Source organism: Saccopteryx bilineata, chromosome 2 (assembly GCF_036850765.1).
Source record: "Saccopteryx bilineata isolate mSacBil1 chromosome 2, mSacBil1_pri_phased_curated, whole genome shotgun sequence".
Taxonomy (NCBI): domain Eukaryota; kingdom Metazoa; phylum Chordata; class Mammalia; order Chiroptera; family Emballonuridae; genus Saccopteryx; species Saccopteryx bilineata.
This window is the reverse complement of record NC_089491.1, coordinates 371732797-371753708: the sequence shown is the minus strand read 5'-3', so window position 1 is coordinate 371753708 and position 20912 is coordinate 371732797. Positions and strand designations below refer to the sequence as shown.

Genomic DNA, 20912 nt, shown 5'->3' with positions numbered 1-20912 from the left:
TCCCCTAGGAACTGGGGTTGGTTCTCTGCTATCACAACAAGGTGGGGTCTGACCTCACTGTCCACCGGGAAGCGGCATACAGGCGTGTTGCCCAGCCTGCTCAGGAGGAGGCTTCCAGCCAGATTCGAAAGGATGACCAGCCTGCTGCTTCCACACAATGGAGCCTTTGTTTCTCTTCTCTGAACCAGTATTACCCGAGGTTGAGTGACAGCCCAGGAGAGGATGTGGGTCTCATGCAGGGAGCTGGAATCTTCTTGGCCATTAAAGTCTACTGTTCACTGCACCCCTGCGGGAGCCTAGCTCAGGAGTTTCCTGCCCCTGCACATGTGCTGAGTCTGTGCTTGTTTGTGTATGTGGGGGACCGTTCTCAGGGGACACATGTAAGCTCTACTGCTGGGTCAGGCTTCTTGGTCCTGAGTTCACCTTCATCCAATCCGGGGCACGGTTTGATTCGGGCTGTCTCTCCTTCAGCCCGAAGAATTTCCTCTGGTGGCTGTTGGAACTGTCTCCTCTGAGCAGCGCCCCTCCAAGTTTAAGACTTTGAAAAAAAGAGTTGTGAGGAGTAGCTTGTTAATGAACATTTCAGAGGGCAGAGGTCGCATGTCTCAGCCTGTAGAGACCTTTTCCATGATGCTGTTTCTCATATAAATCTGTCCTTCATGTGTGCGTACTCAGGATCTGTTTCCACTCAAAGTTTACACTTCACCATGACAGCCTGGCTTTAATATGGAATTAAAGCACATATATGTGTGTATAGTATTAATATATATTATAATACATAAGTGAGAGGAGGGGAGATAGTGAAGCAGACTCCTTCATGCACCCTGACCAGGATCTACCTGGCAATCCCATCTAGGGCCAATGTTCATGTACTGAGCTATTTTTAGCACCTGAGGCTGATGAGCTCCAACAGAGCTATCCTCAGCACTCAGGATCAATGTTTGAACCAATTGAGCCCCTGGCTGCAGAAGAGGGAGAAGCAGATGATTGCTTTTCCTGTGTGCCCTGACCAGGAATCAAACCCACGACATCCGTACACTGGGCTGATGCTCTATCCACTGGCCAGGGCCCATATATATAATGTGTGTGTGTGTGTGTGTGTTACAACTTGTATTTAAATTTTTCCTTGCTCCAAATTGTAAAAAAAAAAAAAAAAAGTTTCGTTTCTAGGGGAGAAAAATGTTGCTTTTTATTTGTGGGTAGTGATTGAGAGGCATCCCCTCCTGTGAGGGCTGTTGGGACTTAGCATTAATACTGGGCAGGGTCTACATACAGGTGGAAGTGGGGCAGGCATTTATAAGGGTAGGGCCGCCCAGGCTCAGCGTGGTTACGGTTCTGATTAACCAGTCACCCGGCTCCTGGGAAGCTTTTTGCACTGGGACTGGGTCTACAACTGTCCTAACTGCACTCTACCCGTCATAATTACTCAGTCACACTCCCTTTTCTATGCGTCAACACCTTTTCAGCCTTGCCTTTCCCACCTACCTCCAGAACACTCACCCCAGAGTTCTGGTCTCCCCCAGATTTGGGCAAGGGTGATCTGTGCTGTTTCCCATTCCTCTTCCCTCCAAGGATCTAGTGTCCTTTTCCTAAACCAGCCAGAACCCAGGGAGGGCTTGTTCTAGCCTCTCCCTTCACCCTCTTGCCTGAGTGCCTGTTCCCATTCTCCAGATTCTCTCCAAACTTGTTCCCAACATCAGCAGACACAGCAACCTGGAGCCATGGCATGAGAGTGGGGACACACACACGGTGCATGTGAGTAGTATGGCTCATGGGAGCAACTGTGATCACAGAAACCATAAGTCAAACCCTGCCTGAGCAAGCCCCAGGAGGCCTCAAAGCTCAGTAGCCCTATGGGCCCCACCCCTACCCTCACCCACACAGGGAGACAGCCGTAGGAACCAGGTTGCAGGTGGCAAAGCAGCACAGGGCTAGATTAAAGTACCATATGGACATTACTTCAGGACCCTTACACAATAATCCTGGGAGGGGATAAGAGCAGGTATCCTTGAGCAAGGTGAACTGTCTTTTCCTAAGAACCCACTTAGTAACGTTAAGTGTCAGCGTCAGGCCCCAAACTCAGGTCATCTGCCCCAACGTACAGCTCTTTCCAACCCCAGGTACTTCTCTCATGGCAGCAAAGAGGACAAAGGAGAACAGGAGAAGCAGGGGCTTTTATTAGGGTCTGGAAGATGTAGTGGAGGTGGAGGTGATATCCTAGACCTGGGCCTAGGAATATGCAGAGCAAAGGGCCCGCAGAGCAGGAACCCAGCCCTCCCTGCCTCCACCAGAGACCCTGCCCCCATCCTGGGTTCCTTCTACCAGCTTCCCCCTGCTTCTGGGAACAGAGCACCAAGAATTGACAAGCAGGACCCTCCAGGGCCATAGCTTGGAGTGGAGTGCAGGATCCAGGCTTTTGCCTCCCACAGTGGGAGATCTGGGGAGCTCAATGCATCCCTCTCCACCAGGAGAAAGGAGGGACACTCCTTCTTTGTCCCCCAGAACAGAACAAACTTGTTCTCTGTGATGGGGGAGAGGAAGAGGGCTCAGGCCTCGAAGCTGGACCTAGGAAGAGGCCAGAGATGAGACCCCCAGGAGTCCAAGACTCCGCCTTTGCACTTGCAGTGTCTCCTCTCTTACTTCCCGTGGACTCTGGTGAGCAGCTCCGAGTCTGGGCCAGGGCGACTGACAGGCCAGTGGGGATCTGCTCCGAAGACATCTGTGGGTTTCGAAGTGAGGGTTTCCCCAACACCAAATTCATCTATATGTACACAGGGCAGCACCTGGGTGCCATGGGAGCAGCTGCTAGGGGCTAGTAGGAGTAGCCACCCTTGGGGCCAAAGGGCTGTGTAGGGCCAGCCAGCTCTGGGAGGTAGGCAGGGCTCTCGTCCAAGTGGGACAAAGGGACTGTGTCCTCCTCACTGACTGGCCTGTCAAACTCGGCCTTGAGAGCTGGACGCTGATTGTCCGGGAAGGCCAGAGAGAAGAGGGCCTCAGGCTCGCACACAAACTTGTACACATAACGCTCGCCAGCCACCTGTGGGAAGAGAGGGGCTGGGTCAGTCTAACTCTCTCCTCAGGTCAATGTAGGGATGAGGAATGGGTCCAGGCAGATGTGTGGGGTGCATCTCTCTCCCATACTGGTCCTCTAAGCAGCCAACTCCCTTATTCACCTCTAATCTCAATCTCTTCATGCTTTGGGCTTCTCAGTTACTGTTTAGCACTTTTTTGGGAGAGGAAAATCTTGGAATTGTCCACAATTTTTCAACCCTTCTGACTGGTTCATTATCTGCTCCTACAAACTCGCTGAGAATGCTCTTCTGTCCCCTGCCCCTTTCCTCTTGTCCCTGGACCCTTCATCCCTGACCTTCTGCATGATGCCTTTCTCGTAATAGTATCGGAGAGAGCGGCTCAGTTTGTCATAATTCATGGCTGGCCGGTTCTTCTGGATGCCCCAGAGCCTGGCGACCTGGGGGAAGAGGAGACAGGTTTAGGATGGCGATGCTAGCTCAGCAGGGGAAAAGTGGGGGGTAGGTCAGAAAGTACACTTGAGAGTCTTAGTGCAAACTGTGAAGCTGGTCCTGCGACTAAGCACCGGCCCCCAGACCTAGCTTTGGTAAGAATTTAGGTGAAGACACATGCCACCTGTTCTCAGGTCCTCTCATCTCCAGTCCCCAAAGCTGGTGGAGGAGAGGTGGGGACAGCTGAGAAGCCCACCTCCTCAGGCTCAATTAGTTTGAACTCCATCCCCCGGCCTGTCCAGGCAATGAAGTGAGCATTCGTTGGGTCATCTAGCAGGGCCACCAGAAACTGCCACAGCTGCAAGGCACCCCGGCGCTGGTAGGGAGGTCCCTCTCGGAATGCTCCAACCCCTTCCTGCTTGATGTCTCCTGGGGAACACAGGAAACAGGATTGTAGGGTTTGTGCCTTCTGGTCCTCCCAGCAACCTTCTCTCCCAGAGGTCATTCCAGGCCCTTTCTTGTGAAATGTCATGTGATTCCAGGGTGACACAGTCAGAGGGCATGGATAAGACCCTGATCCTCTCATTAACAATCACTTCTCTGACCTTCAAATTTCTCAGGGACGACACCGACATCATCTGGGAACGGTCGCACAGGTTTCTCATAGCCATAGCCTTGAGGAGGAAGTTGGGGGTCACTCAGATTTGGGGAATCACTGATGAGACCCCAGAAATGTTCAAAGGGACTCCTGGGTAAGAGACCCTTCCCTCAGCAAGACTCCCTCTTCCAACCTGGAGGGCTTGGCAGGGAGAAGGGGGCTGCCTTACCCATGGTCCCATCACCTGGAGAGGGTCCGGGGAAACCCTCTGTGTGAAGGTACATTGATGCACACCCAGGGACATCTGGGGGTAGAGAAAGAAAGGTGACATTATAGGCGGCTGGGGTGCAGGTGGGGGCGGCAGGCCTACACACATTTAAGAACTTCCAGCCAGCCTGCTTTCCGGTTGGTTCTATTCCCAGCTGCCTGCCTACCACCAGCCCCGGGGGAAGTTCACCCAGAGGGGGTGTGAGGCTGGAATCCCTCAGCTTGAGGGCTGGGCCAGAGGGCAGGGATGGCAGCAGCTGGGGCTGGGTAAAGCTGTTCCACAAGGCCCAGGATTCCAGAGAGCAGCTGTTTCCTGTGAGTTCAGGGGGTGGAGGGAGGGATTGAGATGTACCTCCGGGGAAAGGGTACAGTGTCCATGTCTAAGACTCCCTTGGAATGGACTAACCTCCTGTCAGCAGGTCAGATTCCCTGCCCAGTGTGCATGTGAGACAGAGGGAGGAATGAATGGAGGAAAGAGGGTGGGGGGGGGGAGAGACTGCATGTATTTATATCTGGGGAAGAGGCAGTGGGCACTGGGCCCTCTCTTTTTTTCCAGGTCTGACAGCAGAGCACATTCCACTCCATTTCATTCCATTCCGTAGGATTGAAACCTTCCCAACTCCACCTGGAGGCAGTTGGTTGTGTGAAGCCACCCGTTCAAGTTCCAGCCCCTTCTGTTTTACTCCCTCCACTCCCACCGATGAATGAGATGGTGAAACCTGACACCTCCGGGAGGAGGCGGGAGGGTGGGCTCATTCATGCATCCATTTTGTGAATGGAATTCCTGACTCCATTCAGAGGAAACTGACGGGGGAGGGGCAGGAGTTCAAGGGCGTGTAACATGATCTCCTCCGGTCTACATCCTTTGAAGGTCAGCGGCAAGAGCGTCTCCCTCCTCTTTCCTGTATCTCCCTGCCAGGCATGGCTCTGGCTTTTGCCCCAGGGTTGAGGAGAGGCGCACCCTTCTGTCTCACTTGGGCAGCCTGGGGGTTTGTGGTTCATTCCCCTGCCCCTAAAAGACTGGGCATCAGAAAAAGGGAAATTCTAAAGCTCTGGCCAGCTGAGTCTACTCTAATCACTGAATTTATTTTTCTCATGCAAATTTGCATAGAAACTCAAATGTGGGTATGGTAACAATGTAACAAGCCAAGGTTTTCTCTGGGCCCTTCTGAGAACTGCACTTCCACTGCCTGGGGCTTCAAATCCCAGCTATTTATGAATATGGCTGAGTGCACCTTACTCAGGTCAACACTAGGTGGAACTAGAATTTACAGCAGTTCTTACTTCTAGTACTCAGCTCTGGCCAGGATTGTGGGTCATCCATCAACCTTTAGGCTTGAACAGGTTGTGGAAACCACATATTAACCCTGAATCCCTCGTGGGAACTATGAGCCTGGCTAGTTTCAAGTTCATCTTTCCCTTCATTCAAATCCCTTTTATTTTTAAGTCTGTGGGGACAGAGAACAACCTATTCATCTTATTCATCTTTGTATCCTCCAATTCCACACACTCATGTTTCTCAAACAGTGCTTTAGTCTCTGTAATTAAAACCCCAAACACCTGCTAAATAGACATAGAAAAAGTGCCTTAACTTTCCTATTATGTCACATGCAGCCTTGAGGGCAAGGACCTATGTCCAATTTTTCTTTGATCTGAATATAAGTTTACTGATTGAAAAATGACGATTCTTGCCCTGGCTCGTTGGCTCAACTGTAGAGCGTTGGCCCGGTGTGTGGAAGTCCCAGTTCGATTCCCAGTCAGGTCACAAAGGAGAAGCGCCCATCTGCTTCTCCACCTTTCCCCCTCTTTTTTCTATCTCTCTCTTCTCCTCCCTCAGCCAAGACTCTACTGGAGCAAAGTTGGCCAGGGCACTGAGGATGGCTCCTTGGCCCCCGCCTCAGGTGCTAGAATGGCTCTGATTGCAGCGGAGCAACACCCCAGAGGGGCTGAGCATCGCCCTCTGGTGGGCATGCCAGATGGATCCCGGTGGGGCGCCTGTGGTAGTAGGTCTGTCTGCCTACTTCCCCAGCCCCCCCACCCCTGCTTTTCACTTCGGAAAATTACACAAACACTCAAAAAAAGAAAAATGATATGCCAAGGTTGCAGATATGATACTCAGTCAGGGCACATAAGAATCAACCAATGAACGCATAAATAAGTGAAACAACAAAATCTCTCTCAAATCAATAAATAAAAACTTTAAAAATTTTTTAAATAACAGGAAAATGGCAATTCTTTTGAATCTATGAAAAAAGTGAATGGGTTGAGTTTATGAACTAGTATAAGGATAGAAAGGTAAAAACCTTATGGAAAAACATTCTGGTGGTTATCAGATGCCACCCCACCCAGCAATCTCACCCCAACCCCTCCCACCTGAAATGTTTCTTACCAGAGTCGTAGGCGAAGTCCGTCTGCTCTTGTTTGATCACCACCCCCGCCCCTGGGTACCTGTGCCCATTGACTCCACCCTGGCCCATGGCCAGCTGTTCATATAGGGGGTCAAGGTATTCTTGCTTGAAGCTCTGCTGGGGGTAGGGTGGGCAGGGCTCGGACAGTTGGTGTTGGTAGGGGGCTGGGAGGGGTTCCCGGCCCCCTCCCTGAGAAGATGTAAAGGAGTGGCAAATATCCAAGGGCTGCTGGAAGACGGAGCTGGATATGGTTGGATGGAGAAGGAAGAAAATATCAGATTAAGCTCTCCTCATGCCTGCTACTCCCAGTTTGCAGAGGGGGTTCCAGTGTGGGGTTGTGGACCAATACCCCTTCCTCCCCACCTCCCCCAACATGAGGTCTTTTAAGAGTAGGTAGAGAACACTCGGGAATTGAAGAAAAACTGCTGAGCTCTGGGCCCAATTCTGGTGATCTCTTTGTCTCCTTACCTATGCTCCCCAAGGTACCCATGGCCAGGGTGGGGCTGGGAGGTGCCAGAGGTTCTCAGGAAACTCCGTTGTTCTGCCCGGGGAAAGGGCTGCAGGGGGGACTGTCCAGGGGCACCAGGGGCGGGGGACTTGATGGCGATTTGTCTAGGGGGGTCATAGACACTAGTGTCGAGGGGGAGACAGGGGTGAAGGCGCAGAGAAGCCGGGCGAGCATCACTAAACCCTTCATCCATCCCCAGGGAAGTGAGGGCACAGGACTTACAGAAGAAAGAGGAGAGGATGCCGGGAAAGGAATGGCATGGGCCAGATTCAGCCCCAAATGAACTCCTTTTTTCTCATTTCATAAATGCTGAGACTAGGTTTAGTCTTGAGAATACCACTCCCCAGCCCAGAGCCACTGGGTTGGGTGGGACAGTGCCTTCTTCAGTGGAAACAAACTCAGCCCGGCCTTAACACGCATATCCCCTGAGCCCCCTGCTGCGTTTTTCATCCTAACCATGCAGAGGAAATCCTGAGCTGTACTGCTCCCTGCCAGGAGCCAGGAATCCTTTCTGCTGCCTCTTCTCATGAGTGTCTCCTTCCCTCCTCCCCCGCCCCTCCCTCTTCACCAGGGCCAGCCTGGCTCACCTGGAATAAAGGCACTGCTCGCCATGGTGGTAGGGGAGTGGCGGCTTCCTGCTGCAGGACAGGGCCGGGTCTGCACGGGGACTCTGGGGCTCCTTCTTGATCCTGGTGGTAGGGCTGTGGAAAGCTACTGCAGGGGTTGGGAAAGGCAGAGCAGGGCCAGAGAGTGTCACAGAAGAGGCAGTAAGAGCTTGCGACACCTTCACCTTCTGCTCTCTGAGGACCAGCTGGGTGATGGGTACAGCCTTATCCCCTCTCTGGGTTTCAGTTTACAGAGATTCGTAGTCAGACACTTTTAAGAAGTTTGGCTATTTACATTATATCTAGTTTTATACATCAGGCAAATGAATGTCCAGTATTAACCAAAGAAACAGTCTAGAGTTCAACATTTAATGCAAACCCCCCCCCCCCCAACCACCTTTGTAGGGGTGAGCACCATCAACCTAGGGCCTGTGGTTTTCCTGAGTGCCCTGGAAAATTCCAAGGGAGAGAAATGTTTGGGGGCTATAAAGAATCTTTCTTTATCTGGTTAACGTTGGATATTAGCCCACTTGCATGTCAGCTGACTAAAATTATACACATGCTTCTAATTATCTGTGAAGAACATTGGCCTTTCCTGTGGCCCCTGCTGGGTCCACAAACTCCAGGCACCAGGCAAAGCATCGAACAGTTGGTTCCAAGTGGGCAAACTGTGAGATTCTGTCTTACTGCAGCTGGGTCAAACGCCTGTATCAACTGTTCTGTTACCTGCTGTTTTCGATTGTGTGCCGTTTCATTGCATTGGTGAAGACAGTTGAGAGCCAAGTATCTGACATTAAAGCAGGGTTTCTCAACAGCAGCACTACTGACATTTGGGCCAGCTAATTTTCATTGTAGGGGAGCTATTCTGAGCATTGTAGGGTGTTTAGCAGCATCCCCGGCCACTACCCCCTAGATGCCAGTAGCATCTACCTCCAGTAGTGGCAACCAAAAATGTCTACAGACATTGTCACATCTCTCTCAGGGGATCGGAGGGGGGGGGGCGCAACATAGCCCCCAAGTTGCATGAAAGTAACAGAATGGTAGAACTGGATCCTGTTGAACTGGTCCAAGCCCCTCATTTCAGAAATAAGGACATGGAGGATCAGAGAGATGAAGTGTCTGCTCCATGGTCACATAGCTAAGATGGAGAAAGCCCCGATCTGAACCAGGGTCTTCATCACCCAGTTACTGCGTTGATCTTTGAGTCCAAACCCAAGAATGGGGAGCCTTGCCCTTCAGCCCTTTCTTTAGGAGAGAACAAGTTGATCTTTTGTGAATTTCTGTCCCCATGACTCATTTCCCGCCCTCCCCCACTCCCCATTCCCTCTACCCAGAGCCCTCTACTCACAGTTCTCTGAATGGAAGTCAGGAACAAACTGTTCATCACTATCTGGTACCTGAGCTGCGGAGAGATGTTAAAGGTGAGTCTGGGGTAGGGGGCCCTGGATGGCAGCCCCTGGGAGATACCATTAAGGCAGCCCTGCTGACTAGCACCCACCCAAAAAAGAAAACAGACTTGATCAGAATAAAGGCAACTCTACACCAGGTCTTAGTGCCCTCCATCTCTGGGCTCCATTAAGACCCTGGAGGGGAGGCTGCAAATTCCCAGAACCTGTTGGAGCAGATTCCAGTCTTTTCCTAGATGCTTTGTCTTTATTCTTTCCAGCTTTCTGAAGTGAAGCCCTGCCCCTTAGAGTTTACAGAGATCTCAAAGAGACAGCAGAGTCACATTTGGGATGGGCAGACATTACAAGGAATGAGATCCTATGGACTTTGATTCACATGGGGAGATTCTGAACTGGGTTGGACCCAGGAATCTGCATTTTATACAACCTCCAGGGTGAAATCTAGAAATCTAGATCCTAGGAAAGGAGATGGAATAGAGAAAAGAGGGTGGTTCAAGAAAGGTTTCAAAAAGGCCCTGGCCGGTTGGCTCAGAGATAAAGCATTGGCCCCGGTGTGGAAATCCCGTGTTCAATTCTCGGTCAGGGCACACAGGAGAAGCGACCATCTGCTTCTCCACCCCTCCCCCTTCTCTCTCTCTCTCTTCTCTTCCCTCAGCCATGGCTTGAATGGTTTGAGCAAGTTGGCCTGGGCACTGAGGATGGCACCATGTTGGGCAGATAAAATGTATTATGCTCACTTCGTTAAAGACGGCGCTGCCCATGAGGAGGCCATCGCCCAGGTGATATTAATGTGTGTCTCTGTGGGCAGGTAGAATCCTTGTAGCCTGGGGCTTGGTTTTGGGATTAAGCCTTTCCCACCCGTTTTGATGTGGGGCAGTACAATCCAATCATGCCTCAGAGAAGTGTCTTTGTATTAGAGACTTCCCTATTTTGTATATTGGATTAAAGGTTTGGAATCTACACTATAAAATGGGGGCAGAACGAGAGCTTGCTCTCTTGGTTCCTAGAATGATTAGCATGAGAGAGCAGAGGGAGCAGAGCAGAGAGCAGAAAGAGGCCATGTGGCCAGGAGAAGCAGCCAAGATGGCGGAGTGCTGAGTGAGATGCCAGTTTGTGCAGAGTTTGTATCTGGGATAAGGGAGGAGATGGGGAACTGAGGAGAATAAGGCTGGTGAGCTAGAAACCTTTGATTCTAGGAAACTCGGATAAGTCAGTGGCTTTGTGAGCACTGAATGTGAGTGGGTTTTGGAGCCCAGTGTGTGTTTTTACTTGCCCGCCGGGTGCAAGCTAGAATTAAAGAAAATGGCCCACCAGTTTTTGGCTCCATTGTTTCTTTACCGACTGTCCGAATCCAATGCGAACCTGCATGGGCCAGGCTGCTGTGATAGTGGCCGTGGCTACTGGCTTTACACACCATGACCTTGCCTCGACACTAAAATAGCTCACTGCAGCAGCCCCAGATGGGCAGAGCATCAGCCCTAGCCAGGGGTTGCTGGGTGGATCTTGGTTGGGGCACATGCAGGAGTCTGTCTCTCTGCCTCCTCTCCTCTCAGTAAAAAAAGAAAGAAAAGTTAAAAAAAAAATGGAGGGAGATGAGAATGGGAGAGGACGAGGCTGAGAGACTTGGGACACTGGGAGGTCAGGTGCCTCATCCCTTTAATGTGCAGCTAGAAGAGAGGAGGGCTCCCCGAGCTGGGAAGTCTGAAGAGCATTCTCAGGGTGCCAGTGTGGGTGGCGCTGGGTTTGGGGATTACGCAGCAAAACTAAAATAGAACAGCGGCTCATCCATGACCTCCAACCTGGATATCCAGTTGATTTTGAGTTCTTATCCTGGCCTCACCAACTCCTTCAGGTGGATATACCTCCCTTGACCCTGGAGGTTTTGCCCATTTTGCCACTCTCTCAAGAATAGATTACAGCCTGCCAGTGGTGGCGCAGTGAATATAGAGCATCAACCTGGAATGCTGAGGTTGCCGGTTTGAAACCCTGGGCTTGCCTGGTCAAGGCACATATGGGAGTTGATGCTTCTTGCTCCCCACCCCTACCCTTTCTCTCTCTAAAATGAATTAAAAGCCCTGGCCTGTTGGCTCAGCGGTAGAGCGTCGGCCTAGCGTGCGGAGGACCCGGGTTCGATTCCGGGCTAGGGCACATAGGAGAAGCGCCCATTTGCTTCTCCATCCCTCCGCCATGCCTTCCTCTCTGTCTCTCTCTTCCCCTCCTGCAGCCAAGGCTCCATTGGAGCAAAGATGGCCCGGGTGCTGGGGATGGCTCTGTGGCCTCTGCCTCAGGTGCTAGAGTGGCTCTGGTCGCAACATGGCGACGCCCAGGATGGGCAGAGCATCGCCCCCTGGTGGGCAGAGCGTAGCCCTCTGGTGGGCAGAGCGTCGCCCCTGGTGGGCGTGCCGCATGGATCCTGGTCGGGCGCATGCGGGAGTCTGTCTGACTGTCTCTCCCTGTTTCCAGCTTCAGAAAAATGCAAAAAAAAAAAAAAAAAAAAAGAATTAAAAAAAGAAAATTAAAAGGAAACCTGGAGCCATAAGGATCCCCTTTTAAAAAAAAAGAATAGATTACAAAGCCCTGGCCGGGTAACTCAGTTGGTTCAAGCATCATCCTGACACATGAAGGTAGTGGGTTTAATCTCTGGTCAGAGCACATACAAGAATCAACCAATGAATGCATAAATAAGTGGAACAACAGATCAATGTTTCTCTCTCTCTCTCAAAAATCAATTAAAAAATAAGAATTAGATTATAGCAGGAAGGGGAAGGGTAGATACCAAGAAGAACTTGCTGATAGTCCAAATGAGAATAGCTTGAAAGTGAGGTGATAAGCCCTGGCCGGTTGGCTCAGCGGTAGAGCGTCGGCCTGGCGTGCGGGGGACCTGGGTTCGATTCCCGGCCAGGGCACATAGGGGAAGTGCCCATTTGCTTCTCCACCCCCTCCCCCTCCTTCCTCTCTGTCTCTCTCTTCCCCTCCCGCAGCCAAGGCTCCATTGGAGCAAAGATGGCCCGGGCGCTGGGGATGGCTCCTCGGCCTCTGCCCCAGGCGCTAGAGTGGCTCTGGTCGCGGCAGAGCGATGCCCCGGAGGGGCAGAGCATCGCCCCCTGGTGGGCAGAGCGTCGCCCCTGGTGGGCGTGCTGGGTGGATCCCGGTGGGGCGCATGAGGGAGTCTGTCTGACTGTCTCTCCCCGTTTCCAGCTTCAAAAAGAAAAAGAAAAAAAAAAAAAGAAAGTGAGGTGACAAAACCCAAGGGAACTGCTCTCAGATTGGACAATGTGGAAGCTGATGGATAAAATGACCAAATGGCTGGTAAGGGTGAGGGTCTAAGGAAACGGATGGAGAACACCCCCATTTATCCTAGCCTACACAGATACACACCTCAGACTCTACTGCTTTGCTCCTGGGCAAAGGCTCCAGTTTCTTCCTTAGATTTCAGCCACAGCCTCTGATGAAAACTCCCTACTCCCACTCTCACCTCCTATAGTCAGTTGTTCTCTGTGTAGCTGTCAGAGTGATCTTTTTTTACAACAGAAGTCAAATCACATCTCTCCCTTGCTTAAAGCATGAATCTCAAACTCTTCCCCTCCCCTCAGCCTGCAAGGCCCCACATGGTCTGATGCTGTTTCCTCTTTGATCTGCCTCTTCAGGCTTTACTCTCTAGAGCTCTGTTCTCTGTTTGGGTCCTCAAAGCTGATCAGCTTGATCCCTCTCCCCCAGATATTTGCCTGCCTCTTTTTTTCTGGCCATTGAAGTCTTAGCTCACTTTGTCACCTCTTCAGAGGCCAGTCTCTGAGCACCCAGACCTAAGTGGTCCCTCCCAGCTCTTTCTTGCATCCATTTAATTTTTCCCCAGCACATACAGCTGCCTAAACCTATTAACTTATGTTTACATGTTTATTGTCTGTCTCCTCTACCAGAAAGTTAAGCTTGCTGAGGGCAGTGGCTTTATCTGTCTTGTTCCTCTGATTCCCCAGGACCCCAGGAACAGGGTCTGGTTCAGAGTAAACACTCAATGTAATATCTGTTGACTCTGTTGAATAAACATACAGTGACCTCTGTCCTCAGGCTGGTGGGAGCCAGTGTGGCGGAAGACAGGACTGGAGAGATCCCAACCAGCCAGCCCTTCCGTCACCCTGGGATTCCCCTCTTCACCACCAGCTAACAGTGCAGGCAGTCCTCTGGGAAAAGCCTATCTCACATGGGATACTTTAGGCTGTGGCAAGAAAATTTGTCACCAACTTGCCTTAAAGGTACCAAGTGTTCTTAAGATACATGTTTATAGCCTGACCTGTGGTGGCGCAGTGGATAGAGCATTGACCTGGAATGCTGAGGTTGCTGGTTCGAAACCCTGGGCTAGCCTGGTCAAGGCACATAGGAGAAGCAACTACGAGTTGATGCTTCCTGCTCCCCCCACCCTTTCTCTCTCTCTCTCTCTCTCTCTCTTCTCTCTAAAAATCAATAAATAAAATCTTAAAAACCATATACAGAGAGATATATGTTTATAGATAGTTGATTTCTTGACAGAGGGATTGGGGGAGAGCGTTTGTGAATCGAGTCACCAGCAGCTTAAGAACTTATGAAACATCAGCATGAAACAATTCTAAAGTGATCAAATAAATCAGTAAGACATGGACTCCCTTTGCAAAAACAAACAAAAACACACAGGCAGCACACATGTTCTCAGGAGTGCCACGTGGGCACAAAGGCAGCCACTCCCAAAGTGGCCAGACTCGAGAATCTGGGGACATTGTTAAAACATGGATCCCCAGTCACCCCCAAGTCTCATAGGCCTGGGGGTGGTCCAGGCATCTGTATTTTTTTTAACAAGTGTCCTTAAGAAGAGGCAGATTTGGGAAAACACTCCTCAGGGCGCAAGGCCCACCTTCATCCATGCTGTGTCCTCTGGCCCAATCACAGGTGGCTGGATGAGGGTAATGGGAGCAGGATGAGCAACATTTCTGTCCCTGCTACTGAGGCAAGGAGCATCAGTAGGGTGGGGGTATAGACCCGAGGGAGGCTGATGAACTTGGGCTCCCTCTGGGGCTTCATTAACTGCTGCATTCTGCTGAGGTAATGGGCTGGGGGCATCTCTTGCTGGCGTCACAGGCCAGTTCACATGACGCTAGAGAGCCCTAGGGGTCATCTTGCCTTCCCTCCCACCTCAGGCCTGAAAGTTTGATCAGAATCCCAGAGGAGCCTGACCTGTGGTGGCGCAGTGGATAAAGCGTCGACCTGGAAACGCTAAGGTCGCCGGTTCGAAACCCTGGGCTTGCCTGGTCAAGGCACATACGGGAGTTGATGCTTCCAGCTCCTCCCCCCGTCTCTGTCTCTCTCTCCCTCTCTCTCTCCTCTCTAAATGAATATATAAAAAAAAAATAAAAATTAAAAAAATAAATTAAAAAAAAAGAATCCCAGAGGAGGCCACCCCAGCACACAGACCACACCCTAGAAGGAGCGGTGCCATCTTCTTTCCAGGCCAGGAGAAATCAGCAGAGGCAAAAATAAGCTGTGGCCTGAACCCCAGGCCCTGGTTGGCCCTTCCCTAGAACACCGGCTTCTCCCAAAGGGGCAGGACTCAAGTTGCTGAGAAACTATTAACAAAGATAGAAACAGGAACAGTGACATTCTGCTTCACGTTCCTGGAGAGCAGGAGAATTTCTAATGACCATGTTTGAGTGTACACCATCCTCTTTATTTATTTGTTGACTTGGCTGAGTTCTGGCTGCCAAGCCAGTATGCCAGCCTTCCCCCAGCTCCATCCTGGCCCTAAGGTCGAGTTTATCTGCCTGAGGACATGGCAGGTGATAAAGAATGGGAAAAGTGCCAAGCCAGCATACTGCCCAAAGAGAGAGAATTTTAGGGAACATCCTAGCGGGGAGGGGTGTCAGTAGAAGAGGAGGGGCTTGGTGACCTCCCAAGCGGGCTCTAGAACTGGAAGGTTAAACCAGCCAAGCAGTTAGGCCCACCCCAGGTTAGCCACGCACTTACTCCACAAGGCCCCATCCCTTTGTCCCCTTCCTAGGGTCCGATCGATCGCAGGATGAAGGGGCCTCTAAGGGAGTCCTAGTGGAGAAGCAGGGAGCCTTTCCCCAGAGCTTCTGCTCCATTGTGTCACCACTAGCCTCGGCTATCACCTGTACCCCACCCCCACCCTGGCAGCCTTTGTACTGGAAGGAACCAGTTCTCTATCTATGGAGAGACATCTGTCCCCAAGAGCCTTCTAGAAGGGAAGGAGACAGAAATATGCAGAAGGAGGTAGTGTAGCTAAGAAAGACTGGGGGAGGGGATTAGCCTCATCTTTCCCCACAGGACATGCTGAGGCACTGGCATGCTACACACGGATTCACACACACCCTAATTCCTTTCACTTCACAGCAGCACACGAAACACATCCCCCATGCACACCCTTCACACATAGGGTCTCCTTTGAACTTACAAAGACAATAGGGGAAACCAAAGGGCAAGGGAAACCTCAGAGGAGGATTGGGGAGCAGTGATTCTTATGAAAAGGGGAGTAGAGACCCATCCTTTTGAGAATGTTATAAAAGCTATGGATCAATCCTTTCCTAGAAAATTCACGTTTCTTTGTGTATGGTGCACTCCAACAATTTCACAATGTCCGAGAGCTCAAGGACCTCTGCAACCTATCTGCAGAGCTCTGGGACTCCACAGACCCCAGCCTCACACAAAGACATACGTAGCCCCAAGTCAACATTCCTTACTACCAAATAGACCAAAGTCATTGTCCCTGAGCGTTCCCCACAAGCCGGGAAAGATTCCCCACAAGCCTGGACCAGAAGCAGCACACCTTTTACCACCACCAGGCACAGCTTGGGTTCAGCCTGCCCGAGCCTGCGTTGCCCCACGGCAGCCCAATCCTTTCTCCAGCAACTCAACAGATCCCAGGCACCCCGAAACCAGACATGCCCTCCCCCTCCTAGACTCACTTCATCCTCCTCCACTCTGTCTAGAAAACTCTCAACCCCAAAGATATCTGAACCACCTGCCCCTTCAGAGCCCCACTCACACTCACCCCCAATGATGCCCGGACATCGGACTCTAAATCCATAACTACATCGGCCCAGATCCAATCTGGGCATCCCCAGAATTTTTCACAATCCCCCCACCCCTCCCTCCACACACATATACAAAAAGGACCTGCTGCTTCTCTCCACATTGGGGCTTTAGGAAAAATCAAGCTGAGGGAGGGCGGTTAGACTCCAGCCCCCAGGTCCCTATTTCTACTGACGCACCCCATTACTGGCAAGTTTCCAAAGGAGCTAGCCCCTCCCTGCCACCCCAAAGCTTCCCCTGTGCTGCAGAGGTCACTGACCTGGTGGGAAGAGGCAGGAGAGGAGGCTGGGGTGGTGCTGGGATGGTGCAGGGGGACAGGGCCCCGGCAGCTGCATCTGTCTCCGCAGAGAGAGTGAGAAGGAGCGAGCGGCCTCAGCATCCCCCCCTCAGGCCTGGCCATCCATCGCCAGCTGGGAACCTGAGCTGCTCCCTCAGAAGGAAGGAGAGGGAACCAAGGAGATCCCAGCGTCCCCCCCTCGTCTTGCGATCCCCACCCCCACTTCCCCACCCACTGGATTTAAATGTACAGAGACTCCCAGGACAGCAGCATGAAACACACACACTCGCTGTCACACTGACACATGCAGATAGACACACGTACAGTCTCTAGACCCCCACCAACAAGGGGTGGGGCTTCCAAGGTTGAGAGCAGATGAGAACATTTTCCTCCCCTTCTCATCTCAAACCCAGGCACAAATGGACCAGCTGCTGCCAAAATGCCAACCTCTGAGCCTACCCCTAGATCACAGCCCTGGGAGCTGCCCACTGTGGGGAGTGCAGGGACCCTCAGCTGACAGACAAGGTGCCTGGCAAGCCAGACAGAAATCAGGCGTTGGGAAAGGAAGTCTTTGAGTGACTGTGGAAACTGACACCTCTGCGTTCTTCAGCTCTAGCCCAGCTCCGGAACCTCGGGAGGAGGATGGGCAGACTGGGCATAGCTCTGCCTATAACTTGGAGCTGGGCACCAGGGCTTGCAGAGTCAGGAAGATGTGCACAATACCCCTAGAGGCCCAGAACCCTCCAGAACCAAAGTAGTTGGTAAGCCATGAATTCCACAAAATGTCTTGAGCACCTGCTCTGTGCCAAACAGTCATTTTGTTAACATATATATTTTGGGAGCTACCACAGTGGTTAAGTCAGATCTACTCATCTACTCTCACTCCAAGGATCTAATCAGGGGTCTTCCCCTTCTACCCCAAGCTTTTATAGAGGGTTCTGGCGGAGCTGGGTTGGAGCTTTAAGAAATCACTCAGGTGAAAAAAAAAAAAAATGAAATCACTCAGGTGGAGGGCTGGGGAGATCCTAAGGAAGAGAAAAGCCTTTGAAAAGGTGGTGGTTTCTTGGTTTTCAGAGTGTTAAAATAAAAGAACCCTAAGATGGGGGCGTTAACCCTTCCTTCTCAGAGACTATCTAAACACCATCTGCCCCCTACCTGCAGTCCAACCAGCGACACCCTCAGGTTCCACCAAATCACACCAATGACTCCAACCAGGAGACCTCCAGAACACACTTCCCCACTGAGCCGAGGCCCAGCTACTGACCCCACCTCAGCCAGCTTGCAGCTAGCTAACTCTCTGGCAGACAAGAGGGGAAATTTGCCTGGAGTAGAGGAATTCATGAGGAAAAGAGGGACTATCGGTTGCCATCAGAATTACAATCAAGGCTACTGGGGGGAGGAGGACCTCTAAGTCCTCTTTAACAAAGTACTGTAAAAAAGAATTATTTAAACTTTTGTTGTTCTTTTGGCTCAGACAGAAAATTGTTTGGCACTGGGAGTTGGGAAGAAAAGAAACCAAGGGTTTAGGTAATAAATAAATAAAAAAAAATCAATGTTCTGGCAACTACTGAAGGTAGGTAACAAATTAATTGCTCTTTCTCCTCATCCTCCTGTTCCTCGTGCCCCTCCCCTCCAACACCCCAACACACACCTCAGTCCGGTGGCTGCTGCCAAACAAACTTTGCAAATGAAAATTTCAACCAGGAAAACGGGCCCAGGGCCAAGTTCCATTCAAATAAGCAAATACCCCACACAATGGTCTGATTCATCCCCAGGCCTAGTTACACAAGCCTGGCTCAGGGTAGAGAAAATAAATATCAATATGAGTGTCCACACTGGGCGCTGGGGATAGCAGAAAGGCAGGGGATTTGGGGAGGGGGCCTTGGAGAGCTTCTTGAGGACAGGGAGAAGAGAAGTGAGCTAGGATGGAATATCAGGGTGGAGAACACCCCTCACCCCAGTAATAGAAAAGGTCACAAAACTACTCACCTTCAGCAAGCCACGTCTCCTGGAAGTGACTTAGGTCCTGGAAGAGATCTGAGGGGTGAATAATGGAATTGGAAAAGGTGAGGTGGAGGTGATGATGAGAGAGAGGGCGAGCCCTATGACCCGTCTTGGGGTAGTAGGGGCCAGGAACGATCAGAGTCCCTAGAAGGGCTAGTCTTTTTGGCAAAAGGGCGGGGGGCTCCAGGGTCGGTTCTCTGGGCGTATGTGGTGGAGAGGGTCGCAGTTTCTCTCTCCGGCTCCTTACCTTCAGAGTCGGGGGGCGGCAGGGAGCCTGGGTCCATGAGCTTCCCTTGTGGGACCATTAGCGCTTCGCGCAAGGTCCCATTTCCGGGCGATTTCTGTGGGTAAGGGAAGAATGCTCCGGAGTCACCCTGAGGCTGGTTGGTCGGGAGTGGGACTGGGTTCCCGCGGTGACTCAGAAGCCAGGCAACCCTGAACCCCACTAGGGCCGCGGGGAAGGGGCTTTGGGGCGGGGTGCAGGGCGGGGGCGGGCGTGGAGGCAGGAGCCGCGCTCACGCTGCAGAAGGTGTAGGGCACTTGCTGGTCCAAGTATCCGCCTTTCATCCTCCGCTCCATCCGGCCGCTCCCTCCGGCCGCAAGGCCCAGGCCCCGCGCGGGGGCAGAGACCTGGGAGGTGGAGGGAGCTGTGTTCGCACACCGTTCTGGGAAGGCAGCGGGGTGGGTAAGGGCGACCGGGAGGGGACCGTCTCCAGGCTCTGGGTCCGACGGCAAAACTTCTCCGACTCACTCAGGCGATGGGGGGGCTTCCGCTTGCTGAACTGAGCGCCGCCACCACTCCCCTCCCGCCAAAGGAGATCCCACCTGCTCCTGGGAGCCGGGCTCGCCGTTTCGGCTGCTTTCTGCAGCCCTGCTCTGCCCAGGCTCGGTTACATAAGACGTGTGTGTGTGTGTGTGTGTGTGTGTGTGTGTGTGTGCTCGCGCGCGGAGGAGCGGGCGAGGCGCGCACCATTCGCACGCCCACAACTCCCGCGCCCCTCCAACCCTGAATCCCAGCGCCTCCCACCCCCTGCCCTGGAATCTGCGGAGGTGGCAGTGAGAGAGTGTGGGGTATCTTGGAGGTGAGGCAGAGAATCACCGACACTCTCCCCCGCCCGTCCCCTCCCTCAGCTTCACCTGAGGCCGGGGCTTCTGTGCTGGAGCCGCGGTGGGGTTCCGAGCATGCCCTCGGGCCACAGCGAGGGCCGCGGGGCTAGGCCGGATCGTTGCGGCCCGGGACCTGGGTCCCCAGCGCACCAGCTCGTTTTCCGGGCGCCTTGGACAGTTGTGAGCCCGGGGGAGCAGCTGATTGGTGCATTTTCTTTGCTTCGGCCCAGGCTTTCTCCCCCTCCCCTCCACCCTGTTCCCTTTGTTTCATTGACTTTTGTGAATGAAACCCCAGGGCCGTGCACACCCGCCAATCCGGAGACTCGCTTGGCCAAGCCAGGGGGCGGAGTTTCCCAGACGAGGGGACCAATCAGAACGCAGAGGCTCCTTCTTGGCTTCATTCAGCGCTTGGGCTCTCATTCATAAAAAAATAAACTCGCGGCCGGAGTTCATTCAGAAAGAGCTGAGAGAAAAGGAGGGAAGTGAGGACTCGATGGCTTCTCGGCGAGGCTCAGCAGTGGCCTAGGTCTGAGGCTCAGCGAGCTCCTCAGGCTGGAGTCTGCACGCGTCTCTGTGCATCTGCATGTACGTAGGAGTGTGAACATGTCTGTGTGCGCGCCCTGAGGGGGAGGCGGTAGGACTTGTGTGCCCAGAGGAACAATAATAACTAGCATTTATGAAGCGCTCCTCTTCCACGCTCATTTCATTTCCATAACGTGGCGAAGTGGCTCTATTGTCTCTATAATACAGGGATTGAAAACGAACACTCAGAGAGGGGCGGTGACTTAGCTGAGGCCAGTCAGCTGTTGGGGTTTACAGTTCCCAATCGTCCACGTTCTCCCGAACAGCCATTGGAGGCCACAATTAAATGAATTAAAACTTTGTGACGACAACTAATACACAGTAGGCATTCAATAAATGTAAGCTGGCACGGAATCCAGGCTTTTCCTCAAGGGTCTGTGCTCTGCAGAGCAGTTCTGTGACCCACTTTCTATTGATTGCAGCAGAGGCCGCAGCTTGAACCTCTGAACCACAGTTCCTCTCAGCTGTCTTTCCTCTTATCCTGAGAGCAAACACAGGGTATTAAGAAACAAAAGCCCCAAGGGATCTGATGATCTGAGGGCAGGACTTATTTCAGTTCTAGCCAAAGACCTGGTCGGGGTGTCTGTCACCTCATTTATTCATTTTATTCAATAA

At 52.2% G+C, this 20912-nt stretch overlaps 1 protein-coding gene across 4 annotated transcripts; it reads right to left on the bottom strand.

Moving 5' to 3' along the window:
• Nucleotides 1-2165: 2165 nt before the first annotated feature.
• Nucleotides 2166-19958, bottom strand: ETV4 (ETS variant transcription factor 4). Of its 4 annotated transcripts, none has more exons than XM_066263517.1 (13): nt 19746-19958; nt 19128-19238; nt 18856-18949; nt 18594-18641; nt 9196-9249; nt 7830-7956; nt 7203-7346; nt 6716-6975; nt 4289-4363; nt 4067-4135; nt 3718-3890; nt 3368-3469; nt 2166-3037 (listed from the first exon to the last, which is right to left on the bottom strand). In XM_066263517.1, exons 2-13 carry the CDS (start codon nt 19185-19187, stop codon nt 2813-2815), a joined length of 1431 nt encoding a protein of 476 aa, XP_066119614.1. In that variant the 5' UTR covers nt 19188-19238; nt 19746-19958; the 3' UTR covers nt 2166-2812. The 4 variants fall into 4 exon arrangements, with proteins under 4 accessions (XP_066119614.1, XP_066119616.1, XP_066119615.1 ...); XM_066263519.1 differs by having other exon boundaries at nt 4304-4363; XM_066263518.1 differs by lacking the exon at nt 19746-19958 and adding an exon at nt 19360-19494.
• Nucleotides 19959-20912: the final 954 nt, after the last annotated feature.

Coding starts and splice junctions, on each gene's coding strand:
- ETV4 (XM_066263517.1), bottom strand. CDS start 19,187: ATGGAGCGGAGGATGAAAGGCGGATACTTGGACCAGCAAGTGCCCTAC. Junction 18,642..18,855: donor GCCGCCCCCCGACTCTGAAG/GTAAGGAGCCGG, acceptor TTCACCCCTCAG/ATCTCTTCCAGGACCTAAGT. Junction 4,136..4,288: donor TCCAGGTGATGGGACCATGG/GTAAGGCAGCCC, acceptor TTCCTCCTCAAG/GCTATGGCTATGAGAAACCT.